This window comes from Botryllus schlosseri, chromosome 4 (assembly GCF_051294905.1).
Source record: "Botryllus schlosseri isolate E-star chromosome 4, Bs_hap1, whole genome shotgun sequence".
In the NCBI taxonomy this organism is placed as follows: Eukaryota; Metazoa; Chordata; class Ascidiacea; order Stolidobranchia; family Styelidae; genus Botryllus; species Botryllus schlosseri.
The window spans coordinates 17,855,351-17,873,136 of NC_137239.1; the positions used below are offsets into that span (position 1 = coordinate 17,855,351).

Here is a 17,786-nt window from a genome sequence, read left to right on the forward strand (position 1 = left end):
TGCACGCCTATTTTTAATTCCGGGGCATAAAACTTTAATAAAGACAACTCAAATTTGTATGAATCTAACATAGAATGCTTGTTTGCTAATTAAAGCCAGATTATTGCAGGTAAAACAGTGTTTAGTGCATCAGAATTCCTTGTTTTGACAACAGAGGGGGATCAAAAATTGAATTTAAAAAAAAAAATAGGGATATTTCATATCTTGAAAACGTGATGTGATGGAGAAAATCTGAGGCCATTTTCGGATTCAGCGCCTCAAAACTAGCCCAAATCAATTGTCAAAACCCAAACCTGAAATTTTGTGTAGACCAGTGTAATGAGGCAGCCTACACCACTGACGTATGACACAGAAAAGTTGGCGGTAGAATTGGTGCATCAGAGCTGTTTAAATGAATAATTTCATATAGAATAATTAGAATATAAATGCCGGAAAATTTCCACACATCAAAAATAGAATAATATATGAGAGGTTGGACAGCTGTGAAAGTATGGAAAAATATCAAATATGGTATGGAAGAATATTTTTATGGTATGGAAAATTGTAAGTATGGTATAGAACGATTGAGACAGGTATGGAATTTTCCCATTCCATACCGTACCGTGCCCTCGTGACTACTGGTACCGGTAAGAGATGTAGAATTGGGCTGCATGCATGATGTAAAGGGAAGAACGAAATTGAAATCGGAAGTGATATTTCGACTCAAGTTATAGGCAAGAAAGCACTCAATTGGCTGACATTAAGATTTTATTTGCTAGTGATACCGCCCGATTTGAAGAAGATCATTGCTACGGTAACCACAAAATTCAGACATTTGTCATTTCGTACTAACGTTTCGGACATTCATTTTGTAACGCGATCGCCGTTACGGCCCCGCGCATACTGCGAATCCGGCGTTAGGATTTCGAGTAAGGTTACGATCAGCAAGGTGTCTTCGAGTTTAAGTAGTCCGCATACGTGACGTGGACTGAATTCACCTCGTAGATTTGAATGCAACATACAATAATATATTTACTGTGCAGTGTGCACTCAATCGTACCTACCCCGGAGATCCTGTACGATCGAATACCTTCCCAATCGTGTCCTGAACTCCGTTGAGTACAACAGAAAGAGAGAGATCGTCTCTAAGACGTGATACTATAATCATTATAACAGCAGTAGGTAGGGTTGCATTTGAAACAGAAATCAATTAAAAACAAACATGTTTATAACAAGGCCTTAATCTAAAACAAGTTTTTCATTGTTTTTTTTTTAAGCCATGACGTCAGGAATGTTCAATTGTGACGTAATAATGGATTGACATTGACAATTGAAAATATAAGGTGAATATAGCTCCTTTGACGCAATATCTGTACTATAACTGTTGAACCGACTATGAGTGTTTCAACCATCCCATATCGATGTACGTCGGCTAAATCGGGGGGTAATTGTCCGTATAGGCTCATACAACATGTTTCTTGGAAAGTACTTACACAATTATGGCATAATTTTACAACTTAAAAAAAATTGAAGGCTTTTGTTTAGAACACTGTTCAAAACATGTTTTAAACAAAGTGTTTTAAAACGCCGTTTGTTTTAAATGCAACCCTAGCAGTATGGTATATAAGCACAAATCAGCTCTTCTCACTGTCCAGCATACTCGGGAACGAAAGTGTTATCACGGGAAGCGGTGGAATGGCAAACAATATAGGCATGCATTCGCCTGAGGCGTGAAAGGAGTTATGAAGATAACATCCACAATCGATTAATAGGAGTAAAAGTTTCTACACGGTGCAAATCTACAAAGAACGCAGTTTCGCGTTTCTGTACGCATCTTTTTCAAGTTCGCTCGTGTAGGTTTCATAGCTCGAGACATTCATTCAACAATGAAGATTCAGCAATATGACGCGAGCTTATCAAGCGCAGATTACGCGACGTTCGGAGGTAAGGTTAGCAAATTTTGCTCGATAACGGATGATGCTGCGACGAAACAAGAATGATGTATCGCTGTGTCTAACATTTTATAAGTAGGCCTAGGCCCTATAATATTATGAACTACATTAGAGCTTGCTAGAAATCGTGTCGATCGAATGAGCACATACCATTTTCAAGGCAAGCCTGCATTATGATGATATCAGCAATATTACTTATGGACAATTAAATTTTACCAAGGAAACTGCAACGTACAAAAGTCAGCGAACTTCAAATTTTCGTTACTTTTGTAGGCCTATAAGCTACTATTTGAGTCCAGTTATCGGACATCAATTGAAGGATAAAAAATTATCGATTTTTGCGTACATTTAGGCTTAAACCCTACATCAATACGTCCTTTGAAATAAGCAGTTCTGTCGAGTTCATTTATAGTGTATGCCCTGGGGTCAAATATATAGCTTCGTGACATTTTCACTCAGTGTGTAGTTAACCGTCTAGCAAGTGAAGTTGTATTTATATTCATATTTGGGATCCTAAAATAAGGAAGGTTTCCATTTAGATAACCAGCCGTTCATTTGATCCAATTATATCACAGCCAACTTTTGATCTAGTTTGGCTTTGTACGCATATGCAGATTGCAATTTACCTGGGCAATGCGGAGCCCAGAAAAATCTGTAACTAATCGAATTCAGGTTTACAATATTTGGTAAACTAGTATTTGAACATGAAAATTTTCATCATTTAGTATTTTCACACGTGAATTCATCGTGAATGAATTTGAATCAGTGCTGGATAATAAAGTTTGATTTGAAACATGGTCAATACGCTGCACTCTGATGGACTATCACACATACACAATAATACATACTTATAAACATACTATCTAAATGTTATAACGTACGTTGCCGTGTATTACCCAGGTGATTCCTTTTTCAAGCGCGTTTTTGCGTCATCAGAGATTAGATAAAGAAAGATATTTCTCGATTTGTCTCGCCGGGGATATGCTTCCTGTATGGATATCGGGAGACTACGACGGGACATTGACGAAACGCTTGCTTTCGTATGATGACTCGCAATATGTATATTGTATATCTGTAGAGTAGGCGTTGTTTGCAGGGATGGCATATAGTCTCAGGTAACGCGTCAGATATCGAGTACTGTTGGATTGCATAGTCACGATAATCGCAATTTCCAGAATTATATGAAAACTAAACACATGAGACATCAAATTGACATGTTTATCTACTTCAAGGGTTCTTAAAAGGTCTAAATAGCCTAAGGTCTATATATGGGTGGCGACCGCACCAGAGCGATCGTTTGTTATTTATGTGATATTTACTGAATACCTCATAGCAACATTATTTCTTCGCGCTTTGCGCGATCTGCTGTGGGTAATCTAAAAATGTCCAGGTGCTGTGTTGGGTACTTAAGACAATATGCGAGACGCGCAGATAGGTGGTTTTGTATGAACATGACGCCATTAGGATATACAATTACATGCCCTAAATTTCCGAAGACACCCCCTACATCACCTCCACCGATAGATTTGATCGCATCGGCTGAGAGAGGGCTAAAAATGACGGTAATTTATGCAAGAACATATATTATTGCCAAAATTCATTCATGGAGTTTAAAAAAATTCGCGTTCCACGCGTCTAGAGGATTTATTATGTCCATTGATATTTAATAACGGTAATACTTGCGGACCACTGATATGCGCGTATAGAGTCCCGTACCAATGAATCGTGCATAAATAATGCTGTGGATAAATGCTATGTGACATCTACGGATGCACCTCGCTGAAGCAATTAGTTTTTTGAAATGAATCATGTTTCATAGAATCGCGTTGCGTACAATTGATTGTCTATTTGACTGTTATTGCATACGTGCCCGTGCAAATGTAGCATTCTAACATCATATTCTAACATTCTAACATGCATACATTTCAATGTATGAGGCTTGGGTCGCGAGATGTCAATAAAACTCAGATTTGGCTCGCTCTCAGTTAGAGTTAAAGTTAAGAACCACTGCTACTTAATGGTAGTGTGGTAGTTCCTCGTCGAATTCGTACTTTTATTATAATGTCACATCTGTATATTTCCTTCATCCAGTGTTACTAACGATCCCTATGCTCATGGGCGTCTACTTCGCGTTCAAAGACAGAAAAGATGTCACTGCGAAACAATACTTCTTCGGCGGAAAGGAGATGAATCCGGTAAATATTTTGACTAGCGCGTTTATCTTATCATTACGAAGGTTTTTTTCGACGTCACTATTACCGCCACCTTGATCTACACTCCCCGGCGATGCTAACCCATCTGTTTATAAGTTTAGAAAAAGCTTAAATTGATAGTAAGCTATATTTTTGCAGTTAGGGATTCTCGGGATAGTTCGTTTTTTTAATTTGATATTAGAAACGTTAACGTATACTTCTGCATGGGATGAGAGAGGGAGGGTTCAGAAACCGAATAATCTCATTTATACGTAGGTGAACTAAATGATTAGACTGTAAGCGATAATATATAGACCTGGTGCCCTTACCGCAGTCGAATACCACCTGAGGCGGTCAAGAGTATACGTAGTTGGTACTCAAGTAGAAGTAGAAGTAACATCGTGAATTTATATTCACGTACAAGTAGAAATGGTGATTTCCAGGTGAGAAAAAGACTTTGCATTCAAGACCTATTTTTGCATAAAATACTGAGAACTGTTGCTATAGAACGCCACAACACACACAGATCAGTACATTGCAGGACATCAGATCGACTTCAGTTTCATTGCACGTTAGTTATCATGGTTTCTTACTAGAGACGATTTTGCGGCCATCCGCATGTATGTACCAGTGTGTTAGCCGTCAGCTCGACACCGCATATGGATCTTGATTCATCCTTTGAATGACAAATACAATATCCATGACCAGCCAGCGAACAATCGACAGTTTTACACGACATGCAATCTTACACAATTGCTTCCAATGTTATCATTCCGTTTTCAGATTGCGGTAGGCATATCAACTGCAGTCACCAGCATTTCTGCGATAACCATGATCGGGTATCCCGTTGAAGTATACCTGGTCGGTACAGCCTTCTATTGGGCGATGGGAGGTATACTTGCCGCCGTGGTGGTGTCATACATCTATTACGTACCATTCTTCAACAACTTACAGCTGGACACAGTGTACACGGTAGGACTTTTACTGATTGCTAGGCATAGGAGTTGATTATGCGACCATTTTCTTTGACATCCAGAGGGGATAGAAAGGAAACATGGTTACATCATGCGACTTCGGGATCGCGAGAGAAAATGCCGGTGGGCTGCCGGTAGTGGTATACCACTTTCACTGACGCAGTCAAACCTGCACTGTAATTGAGGCGCTTGTTGTGCTTTGAAACTATACGAACAGGCTTTGAAACCATGTCGCTTTTTTCAGTACCTCGGACTGCGATATAGCGTTTTCACCCGAAGGATGGTAGCCGGGATGGTCGTGATTAATGAGGTTGGCATACATGCTAATTTCCTCTATACACGTGACGTTACATCCCTTATGTTTCCATTGCAGATTTTCTACATGGGATCAATCATTTATATTCCATCATTGGCAATAAACGCTGTTACGCCTCTGCCGATAACAACTAGCATCGCTCTCATCGGAGTAATATGCACGTTCTACACGACATTGGTAATGTCTTCTTACGACAAGGACGACGCAATATAACTAGAATGAATGAGTTATGAATTCAGATGTGATTAAAGTCTATCATCATCAGAGGTGGTGAAAGTATAGTCAGCGTTGCAATTCCAGTAGAAGCAAGAGTAACACGCCATAAATTTCTACTCAATTGAAAGTAGAAGAGCGATTTGCAAATCATATCAAAACTACTCCACGTGGAAGTAGAAAGTGAAGGGACTTGAAACTACTGTAAGCACTTTAGTTTCAACGAGTAGATTTGTTTTATGGGCTGCCTAAAGGGGGTGGGGTAAAGGGTTTGAGGTGAATGTAATGACCATCCTGTTGTGTTTCCAGCTCTAGGCTATAGGAGACTGCAAGCTCACTGCACCCGTATATGAGATGTGCTAAGTCTCGTAGTATTATTGTAGGTTTAAGTGATGTTTATCAAATCGTTGGTATTTTGGTCACATGCTATAATTGGAAATAATTAAGCTACTAGAAAATCTTGTTACTAGATATTACGAATTCCACAACTGGGCGGGCGATAGTGCAAGTTAGGGTTGCATTTAAAACAAAAATCAATTTAAAACAAACATGTTTAAAAGAAGACCCTAATTTAAAACATGTTTTTTATTGTTTTTTTTTAGCCATGACGTCAGGATTATTCAATTGTGACGTCATAGTGGATTGACATTGACAATTGAAAATATAGGGTGAATATAGCTCCTTTGACGAAATATCCGTACTGTTAATGTTGAACCGACTATTTTGAGGGTTCCAACCATCCCATATCGATATACGTTGGCTATATCGGGTGGTAATTGTCCGTAGGCTCATACAACATGTTTTTTGGAAAGTCTATACAAAATTACGGCATAATTTGACAACTTAAAAAACAAAATTTTCTTTTTCAAAAACATCGTTTGTTCTAAATACAACCCTAGTGCGAGTGATAATATTAGGTTAGTGTATAATGAACTCCTTAAGTATGACAGAACTCAATTAAGAAGGTACCATAGAAGTTGAACTCCCGAATTGGGTGAAATTCAAGTCTCTTCAAGTTTTCAAAGTGTCAAAGTGAATTCCGAAAATGTTTTCCCAGTTTCCGACGTGCTGATCCGACTGAAGTCATTTCGTGTTTTATAGCCCTCTAGTTTACTGGACCTAACATATCGATATCGCCTTCCGACACATGCCACCTTTTTTGTCACCTGGCCTTTTATATTATCTTCTTCTACTTTTCATTCAGAGAGCATGTGCATGCCTCCTATTTTACATCGCCTCGGTTCAGGTGGAGTTTTATTCCGAAGAATTCTCCAGGCCGTTTCGACACCTTCCTGTCTTTCATTGTATCGCAGTCTTGTGGTGTATTGAAATGATGAAATTTTTAGCAATAGATTGAATTGAATTGAACCTACATGCCAAGTTTAGCCCGGGATATAGGAGTGGTAGAACTTGAGATTGAGAACAATTTTGAAGCAATAAACTATTAACGGATTTAACATCGTAATTTCATATGTTGGCCCGTCTGACCATACCGCCTGTTGTCTCACATAGGGCGGTATGAATGCTGTGGTGTGGACAGATGTCGTTCAATCTCTGCTCATGATAGCAGCGTCGCTCACTGTGTTCGTAATTGGGTCCAATTCGGTCGGGGGATTGGAAAGTCTCTCTGCGGCTGTAAAACGAGGAGAGCGTGACACCTTTTTCAAGTAAGGCGATTTACAGAGAGTCCTATGCATTATACTGGCTTGCAGCAAGACAATAACTACTCCTACTTCTGTATAGATTCGGAGACTTCGATGTTTCATCGCGAAAACACCCCGTTGCGTTGGTGATAGGAGAGTTCTTCGTGTTCACGCAATACTTGGGCTTTACACAGGCGATCTACCAACGCCTTCTATCCTGCAGGAATGTCAGACAATCAAAAAAGTAAGTGTGTACGAACATCACGTCGAGTACCGTACCAAGCACCCCGAGACAACTTTCAAATTTTCATCAACACTTGAACCACTTGAACTTGAAAAAATAAACATGGATTCTAACATGGTAATGACATGAGTCGCTCCATCTCATATCGACTCCACGAGAACGTCGACACGGATTCTGAATTTCATGTTCAGGCATGATAAGGCTTCTACATGTCTTGGAATCTGACAGTCACCCTAAATGTCACAGTATTCCCGAATCAGACACTTATATATATATATATATATACATATATTTATATAGCAGATAGTTATATTTATAGAGCTTCCGATCAGACATGGGGTAATCGCGATTAGTAATCGTAATCGATAACGACGATTACAGCATTTTCAAGTAATCATTATCACAATCGATTACATTCGAAAAAATTCCGAAGTAATCGTAATCGACTACTTCTCATATCTAATCGATTTCTCTGTGAAAGAACGATTACTTTTTATTTGTACAAGGACTATGACGTAAACTGAACATTCGTAAACAAGGAAGAGATATTATACCAGGATCGTGATACCACAAACGTCTGATTTTCAAACGCCACTGCTCATTGTTACGTCAGAAGCAGCGTATTAGCTTTGCGCGTCATTGCGTAAGAAGTATCCACAGTAAATAGATATTCGATGTACGACGTACATTGTATACGTACGTCGTACATTAGTGTGATTGTAAGAACACCCGCCGTGCTTTACATTAGGTAATCAAGACCTTCCACACGCCACTACCTTGCAGCAGTATAATTTGTCTCTGCTCTGCCTAGTTTAAAATAGTAACTTATGTATTGATGTTTGGTTATGCTTAGTTAAACGCAGTCTGACCGTTGCTGTTTGGCGCGCAGTAGGCCTATCTAGTACGTACGTACACCGGACAAAGATTTGATATTTTGTACTCGTCAAATAAAACATTGTGCGGTTTCCACAACGAAGCAGTAAAAATCAACAGCTGGCGATATATATGAATATATCATAACCGAGCCGTTTTTGCCGTTTCTCGTAACTGCAGCTTGCAGTATATCTGTATCTCGGTATATCTGTATTAAGCATATTTTCATGTTCGCTTCGCCTTATTCTCATATGACTCTACTTGAAACGGGCGCCGATCGGTATTTCACAATTCTTTACTCAACATTGGGACCTGCCGCCATGGCCATGGGCTTATATATCATGTTAACGTGGGATGTAGCTGGAATCAGGACCAAAACAGCAATTCGTCCCCCAGTCCAAACGTTGGTTTTGGCCCGCATAGGGTGGTAATCTCAAGTTGAAGACTGAAATTCGTCAATCATATTATTAATTGTATTATATTACTATTAATTTTTAATCCTCTCTCAGCCCCCGATGGTCAGATTTACCTGTAGAGTTTGTTTGATTGAGGTAATCATGGTGTTTGTCGACTACGACGGTCATTTACACCAGGCCGATTTTCTACATTTTTGATTCCGTATCTGCCGACTTGTAGCAAGTCCCACTTCTAGGCTTTTTGTAAGACACCACTTGCGCGGATGAGGCGGCGAGGAAGAGCCTAGATAAACCTCCAACACTTAGGTAGGAATTCTGAAGTCGACCTCGGTTGGAGTCGGACCCGCAACCCATTGGTGTTGCAGCCGTGGATTATACCACTGCGCTATCTCGCCACACAATTACCTACTTGAAGACCTGGGGGAACGTAATTCATAATTCATATTATCTTGTTACAATTACTTTAGTGTATGTTGGTAATTCGTGACCTCCGATTTGTTGCATAATCAAAAGATATTGCGGTGGCTCAAACGTAGCAGACTAAAAGAAAAACTTTCGTGAGACGCAAAAACAAATCGTCATGTCTTATATCTGATTGCATGTCTAGCAACTCAAGTTGTAAATTACTAGGATCAGTGGCCACATTAAGTACAATAGGACGTGAAAACAATTTCATCGTGGACAAAAAAGCATTCATTCCGTCAATGCGGGCGTTGAACTTAACAATCAAGCCAAATGATCCATTGGTCTGATGGTCAGATAGCGTTGTAGAACGTGTTGTAACACCACCTGCACTTAATTAAGTCTGGTGATGAGCAGACTTAAATTTGAGTGCCTATGCAAACGCATTTGAGTGTGAGCATACTCTTTGACGTGAGTTGAGTAACGAAATCGTTGCTGAGTAGAGAATCGCTACTTGACAGCAAAGGAATTGGTCTCCACCCTTAATTATAAACTCCAGATTCCAAGCCAAGCAAGTGTAATTTTTGAATATCGATATATTCGTTTATGTTATAGATTGATTTTTTATTATATTTGTTGGATTTTCCGACATCAATGGGAGCAGCAAATAGGCTATCTGGGAGCCGCGGTTGGGAATCACTGATCTAGAGAGGATTTTCAAGTTGATTAGATCTCTCGAAAATACTCTATAACTTATGTTGGTTTACGAAATAATTCTTGAGTCCCCGTCGAGCCCGCTTTCCAGCCTATTGAGAAATTTGGGGTGCGGCAGTTATGGCCTTGGCAAGAATGCGGATAGTTGGGCGCGATAAATTGACCTCTATAAAAATGGGCAATGGGTACATTATGACATAACAAGCAAATGACGCATCTTTCTTAAAGGGAGTTTGTTATCTCATTAGGCCTTTTCCGCGCAATCCATATATGGACTTCCAGCATAGCTTCTAAGATGCAAAATAAATGTAATCGTGAATAATCGTGATTACTTTTCCAATGTAATCGTAATGGACTACTTCCTGATTTCGCTGTAATCGTAATCGTAATCGTAATCGCGTCATTCAGAAGTAATCGTAATCGCAATCGATTACATTCATGAAGTAATCACCCCATGTCTGCTTCCGATATGCGGCACGGCATCAGACGTGATGGATTACACAACGGCTACAGCCTGAATTTGAGTTGCTAGAATAAAAGCGTATCTAACGACAGATTATATGTACACAGGTTGGGGTGAAAGGTCAATTTGAGTCATATTTAAGACACGGGTTTATGCCAATCATGTTAGGTAGAGAGATGATTGTTAACAAGTTGGCGTGGACTTGGAAGAATTTGTTTCATGTCTAAGCATGAAAGAGGTGGGACCCGGTTTAGACCAGTAAGGTATAGGTATAGTAGAAAAAGTAGGTATAGTTTGTCAAAGTAGTCATTGATGATACTCAATGACAAGAACTGATAGCGCCTTTCAAAACATGCCAAAACTACCTGAAAGAGTAGTAGCAAATGAGAGGTCTAGAAATCACTCAAGTGATGCAGATGTATTCCAAAGCTATACTCTCCACTTTACAAATCTAATATGAAAATGGTGAGCAGTTTGACTTCAGAACTGTTGAAGCAGAAGCATAGAAGTAGTCCAAAACAAAATAACCACTGTTCTAAGTACCTACACGTAAATACCTTCCTACGCTGCTATGCGTACAAGCATAATTTGGATTAAAATGTTGTACTCGATTTATACCGCGGTAGGTCTGAGCTAGGTCTCTTCCTTTGTGTGTCATGGGTGTATTTTCACACCCGGTATATCAGGGGTGGTATGCGGGTGAAAATCACACTCTTTTCGCTAAGAGTGATAGGCATAACGTGATTGAATACTTCGAAAAAGTGGCTGTTCAGTTTTACTGGTGACCTCTTGAAGTTGGTTGAAGGAGGTTGATTGCAGCCTGCATTGAGACCGAAAACATGTCCAAATTAGTATACTTCGTTGGTTAATTCGGGGACGAAATTGTGTTAACGAAGCATAATATTCAAAATATTTCATTTAGCGCCATACTCGCCTACTTCTTCCCGGCTATGTGCATCATAACGCTGTCGATTGCGAACGGCCTTCTGCTCTACGCGTACTACGAAGGATGCGACCCAGTGCAATACAAACTAATTCAACGCCGCGATCAAGCGCTGCCTTTACTGGCTCTAATGGAATTCAGTAAAATTTTGCCGGGACTTGCCGGTGCCTTTGTGGCGGCAGTATTCAGCGGGAGTCTAAGGTAAGGATCGGGCAGGAGAGAGTCTCATACAAGGTCGTGTCTTGCGGTAAAGTTTAGTTTAGTCAATCCAATAATATTTCCACTATAAAATTTGAAGCCACGCGTATTTTCGTCCGCTATTATATCTGTTATGACTTGTAAAAAGTGTCCTCTTTTTCGAATCTCAAAATATTGTACATTATGTGACATAAATTCGTTCAATATACCGATCGAGAAATCGACGAAAACGTGCTGAATAGTCGGCAATCGGTAATTCTGATCGAAACCGTATAAGCAATGAGCATCAATCACGGTATCATCCTTATAATTGATGATTGACGTACTTTATAGTTTGATGTAACCTTCGTATCTAACCCTATTTTGTCACGAACTTCGTGTGGCAGCTGACAATACTAAGTCTGGAAACTTGTAATCGTCCGAGAAGAGGATAACATAAGGCAGTATCGATATATATTCAATGGTATATAATCGGCATGATTACAAGAAATAGCGTCGATAGCCTGGAGTCAATAAAAGTCCACACGTTACCACTCATTATGACGTTACTATATCATTATTGATTTAGAGAAAATATTGACCGTTCCTGCCGCCATGTGGAGAAGGATCATACATTCGATAATTTTGCGACCATACTTATTTAAATTTAAATTGTCACGAGGCTTCAAGTTGATCACGACAGACTTTAAGGCGAATTCACACATGCACGGTTCCCAGCCACGATTTTGCCGTGCGGTTTTCCATCGTACGGTTAACAGGCCGACTTGACGTGGAAATGTTCACACATGCACGATTCGTGCGTGGCAGCTGTCTCCGCGGCTATCGTACGGTCGATTTCTTCGCTTTTTTGCTGCTCTACTTAACTCAACAATCTTCAAGACCATCAATGATGTTGATATAAGCGTATTATGTCTGATATAATCTACAATATTCAATGTATAATCCGAAAACTTCATATATTCATGCCTTGATATAGCTCGTTCATGTTTATTTACAAGTTTTATGTTCAATTTTCATTGAATTTGCCAATAATTGAGGAAACGATATTATGAATATATGCATATATATATTGATATAGATATACACAACGGTCGGTTCTAATTTTCCGGAGCACACTACTTACTCATGTGGTTTAGGTTTTAGATTACTTCAAATTCTACTTGACAGTTTTCAGATTTACAGGCAAATTGGGGTCTAGAATATAGGCTACTTACTTAAAATTCCCTGCTTCTGCGTCTACTTGATTATCAACGATGATTACTTTGTCCATCTCTAGACATTTATCGTTAAATGGAGGGACGCATTGGATTTTCCTACCATGCCAGATATGGAACATAATGATCGACTCAGACTTTGAAAACTATAGGTCACGTTGGATATCTATGAGTGTGATTCGCATCTTCTAATGATGTGGTGTCGCAGTGTCCACTTGGAACAGTTATCGAATTATGTAACGCATCATTATTAATATTATTTTTATTTATACGGTCCGTGTCTCTTTAAAGCACGTTGTCTTCTGGTCTCAATGGATATGCGATGGTATTTGTGGAAGATTTTTGCCCGATGTTCTTTCCGAGAATGGGTCAGAAAATGAAAGTATTTGTTGGGAAATTGAGCGGTGAGTTTAACTGAGTAGAGCCCGATCAAAGTATTTATATGCAAACATGGTGAAATATCGCAGCGTTAGTTCTGGGAACGATCGTGACTGTGATGGCTTTTGGGATCTCCAAAGCGCAGGGCAACATTTTCATGCTCATGCGACAAGTCTCGGGATCCATCGTTGGAAGCATTCTGGGGATCTATCTCCTTGGAATATTTACTCCGTGGACAAATTCTGCGGTATGTATGCCTTTAAATATATCAGAGCTTGGCAATACCAGTAAAGCGTTTCTACCAGAAATATGCGAATTATTTCTCTAGATCTGTCTATTGCTTTCTTCCGATCATTTCATTGAATGTATACTGAGCGTGGCGCAAATAACCATCATCGGTTGAAAGCGCCATTTTTTCCCATAATAATAATAATAAGAGACCAGAAATATAGACACGTATTTAGATTAGGAATATAAGATAGTCCGGGTATTTTGACCAGATTAGGGTTGAAGCAATGTTCCCTCTAAGCTGCGCACGTGCGCAAATGCGCAGTGCTGACACGGTCTCTGCGCACAGAAAATCTGAGTTGCGCACGAAAAATCCGAAGTGATGACCTATTTTTTGTCGTTATACGCACTATTTTCCAAGGGTCTGCGCAGTGAGTTGGTGAGTGTGCGCAGACTCGTCCAAAATTAGAGGGAACATTGGGTTGAAGTATGGAATTTGATATGGTTCAAACTAGGGGTGGTGTGAACATCTAAAACAGGCCTGGGCAAAGTGCGGCCCGCGGGCCAAATGCAGCCCGCGAAGCTATTCTGTGCGACCCGCGAAAGGTTGCTTGAAATTGAAAATATAAAACCTACTTTTTAATGTTGCTGCGTGGATTAAAACCATAGGATGTATAAACTGAACCAGAAATTTACTATCAAGCCTGTTCATTAACATGTCGCAATTACGCAGACTACAGATTACGCATTACACGGTCTGTGTTTCAAATTATTAGGTGATGCATTTCCAAATCCCTAATTCGTAAAACAAGTCAAGCAGTGCCCGTGATTTCTATGAGTATATCACCACCCATAAAGGATGTTAAAAATGAAATCCGAAAGTTTAAATTCAAGGATGGTTCGGAGGACTAAATATTTGTTTACTACCCGTCTTTTTAGGAGTTAGTGCCGAGAAAGTCGCCGTGTTTAAGGAGTATAATTGAAGTCGGTTCTATGACAAAAATACGAAGACATACCCTCGGTCAAGACACGGCGAATTTCGGAATAACTGTAAGCTTGGCTCAATAACAAGGCATTTCCGGCAAGCTGTACACTTCTCGGAAACCGGCTATCCAGACAATAAGCTTCATAATATCCCCAGGACCGTATCTGCCGCACCCTAAACCCCCCAATTGGGAGGCGAGCTCGAAGGGCACCCAAAATTATTTCGTGAACGAACATAAATTATAGAATGTTTATTTTTTGAAAATTTCTGCAACTTCTTTCAAATAGGCGCGATTTAGAGATCAATGGTTTATATAATTGGCCATTTCGGCGTCAGCCATTACCGCGCCACGACTCACCAAAATATATGAAGTTTAGGGCAACACGGGATAACGAGAATGCACTGCAATTGCAACTGCTGATCAAATTAACCAAGTAAATGCGAAAAAGCTCGACCTCGAGAAAACCTTGGCCGAAAAGGACTGCCCTTATGCTGATCGGAAACCACTATGTTCAATTGTCCATAGGCAATATTTGCCCGTGAAGAAATACCAATTGGGAATTGTGTGCGTCTTTTAGTTTAGTGCGCTTTGGCGATTTCAATATCTTTTTACATAGCAGACGTGAGGTCACGAAATAACAACATGCAACGAAGATTTATGCCCCCACCCCCGAATATTTCCGGAAAGCTGAATATTTCGGGCAAACTGTTGTAACAAAGCAAGTAAAATATTTGAAATTATCAAGGTGCATGCTCGTTTGGTGTTGATTTTTTTATGCTGCCAGCGCCATGTATAGAGTGGCCCGCAGTTGAAATGCAATAAATTTCAACCAATGATGTTATAATGAAGCGAAAATTGTAATATATGAATAAGGTTCACAGTGCAGAGTGCAGAACCTACCAAGGTTCGTTTGTGAACGTGAACCTGAAAAATTCCGAGGTTCACACACAGAACGTGAACGTGAACGTGAACCTCACGTTCACACCATCCCTAGTTCTAACATATAATGCAAGTTTTTAGTGGTTATGATTTTAGGCACGCTGCCATATGCGAATGTGGATTTATTATGAAGAATCACCGATCTCTATGTTCTATTGTAGAAAATGCATTTTTCATCATTTTTTGCGGATGATCACACGATTAGGCTACTAACCCCCTATGGGCCTACGGTGATCATAATTTTTTGAACTATAAATCCAGGGTTAAATTATGTAGTCTGTAACCACATAATTTGGGAAGCAAGTGACTCTAAAACACGAACATCCCCTTCGACCAGCCTTCATCGTGGTCTGTTTACCGGTTGGAGTAGGCTACATTTATAAACTATTTTGATTTGTGGTAAGCACTGAACATAACACAAAATACTGACATTAGTCAAACTTAAGGATAGGACAACATTGACGGTTCAGGACCCGCTGACCCCAAGTTAAAATCCATGCGAGACCTAAGCGGAATTCGATTTATGTTCAAATAAAGATTCATCTATCAAATCACAGGGAGCAATCACAGGAGCGGTGACGGGGTACATGTTCATGATTTGGATATTCTACGGCTCAAACTTTTTACCGCACCGGCCTCCGCGCGTACCATTGCTGCCAACATCAGTGGCGTTATGTCCTGCGAGAAATTACACGGTTGGCAACACAACGATCTTGCCAGAAGTGATTACGACTACGAACGCAACCTTCACCATCGAACAAATCGATGACGGGTAAAGACATAGTTGTACAATGTACATTCATACAATGCTGAGGAGGACTAACTCAGTCTGCAATAATTCCAGGTACTCGTTCGCCGAGACGATGTACAGCATCAACTTCCATTATTATGTACTGATTGGTTGCTCAGTGACAATGATAGTCGGATTGGTAGTGTCATTCCTAACAGGTTAGAAGCGATTTCGGAACCTTCCCTAAAATATTTGCATTTCGTTCCGTCTATCTATGCAATGAGTTATCCTACTCGGATAACTCATATGATAAATATAGGCATGATCCGTTATCAATGGCGATGCGAAAGAAACAATGATAATTATATCCAGAACGGACATATATATTAGGTTATGCAGATTGCGTTAGTAAGATCCATTTCTGTGACTGAGAGATGTCACCGGTGATTGACTGAGATAAATGTGCGACACATCCCCACACATCATCCCAATTAATCTACCACTACAAACTCAGCAATTTGCATCTACTTCGCAAGGCATTATACTTAACACCTCAACTGCACTGAAAAGTGACCATATCCTGAAAAGTAATCCTTCATATGTACTGCATTAGATTATTTCCAGCTACTTTTTCGATTTGTCTGATTCGAACAGCAGTTAAGCTAGCCATGGGCAAAATGCACAATTATGTAAGCTGCGTGCACTTAGTCAGGACCGGAACAGCGCCTCCTTAGTCCTTATATAGTGGCCACCGTCTTGGGCTCCCATATTAGATGTTTAACCAAACTGGTGGATAATCTGTCACACTTACTAGACCAAACTCAAATTTATACAGCGGGCTCAGACTGCTGGGATAAGACGATATGGTCCTTGATATTTCGGTGCGTGAACAACTGAACATGAACAACAACGAATATCATTAGACTCAATTCTGTGAATTATGCGTATTTTTATTATTGTTTTATTCTGATATTTTTTATGAGCAGCAGTTGTGGTCCTGCACGTAGTTTTAGGCTACTCGTATCCCGGTCTACATAAACCTGTAGTTTATAGCTCAAGTATTTTTATCACATAACAGGACATCAGAAGGGCCGGGACGCTGACCCAAAGCTTTTTATGCCGATATTGAGCAACCAAAAATTACCGCAAACCGTCATCGCATTTTTCCGTTTCGGCGTCCCACACGAGGCAAACCGGTTGGATCGAGATACAAAGGAAAATTCCCTGGACAAACACGAATTGGAGCCTTTGAAAGACGAACTGATATAAGCCATAAGACATGATAAATGACTTCACCTTTATTATAGGCCTATATAGGTAGGCTAATTCGCATATAGGCTACCAGGACTCAGCATTCATTTTATCATCCAAGAAATACCCCAACGGAAGAAGAGTTAGAGGGAAATGTATAAAACTCAATTGTTGTCACCTCTAAACATAAATCATATAAAATTATATGGTGGGATATATCTATTAAAAGTATGGAATAGTCGGCTTATCGACTGAAATCCTTGGATTTTCGTTCAAATAAAGGAGATGTATAGAGAAAGACTCGGTAGTCCAGAGAGCCCCTGGCGTCTTATTCTATGTTATGCAACATAGCCATGCGTTACGCACACCGTATAGTACAGTATACAACGTACAGTAACACCATACTGTCATATATGACCAGTTGACCACGTAGGCCTACTTTGTGTGTTTTGTCCCAGTGGCGGCTCGTGACAATATCGGGTGGTGGGGCAAGGGCTGCGAGCGACTTTTATCAACATTTCGTCACAATGGCGTTTTC

At 40.0% G+C, this 17,786-nt stretch overlaps 1 protein-coding gene across 1 annotated transcript; it reads left to right on the plus strand.

Annotated features, from left to right (window-relative positions):
- The first annotated feature begins 1,740 nt into the window (after positions 1–1,740).
- LOC145437187 (sodium-coupled monocarboxylate transporter 2-like) lies at positions 1,741–17,540 on the plus strand. The gene is made up of 13 exons (XM_080314375.1): positions 1,741–1,923; positions 4,023–4,126; positions 4,907–5,095; positions 5,342–5,407; positions 5,471–5,590; positions 7,139–7,293; positions 7,370–7,513; positions 11,304–11,525; positions 13,028–13,140; positions 13,204–13,361; positions 15,825–16,039; positions 16,112–16,215; positions 17,076–17,540. Exons 1-13 carry the CDS (start codon positions 1,866–1,868, stop codon positions 17,264–17,266), a joined length of 1,839 nt encoding a protein of 612 aa, XP_080170501.1. The 5' UTR covers positions 1,741–1,865; the 3' UTR covers positions 17,267–17,540.
- Positions 17,541–17,786: the final 246 nt, after the last annotated feature.

Excerpts from the sequence above, each read along its gene's own strand:
- LOC145437187 (XM_080314375.1), top strand. The coding sequence starts at position 1,866 with ATGAAGATTCAGCAATATGACGCGAGCTTATCAAGCGCAGATTACGCG. Across the intron at positions 5,096-5,341 it reads AGCTGGACACAGTGTACACG|TACCTCGGACTGCGATATAG; the intron begins GTAGGACTTTTA and ends CGCTTTTTTCAG. Across the intron at positions 7,294-7,369 it reads GAGCGTGACACCTTTTTCAA|ATTCGGAGACTTCGATGTTT; the intron begins GTAAGGCGATTT and ends ACTTCTGTATAG.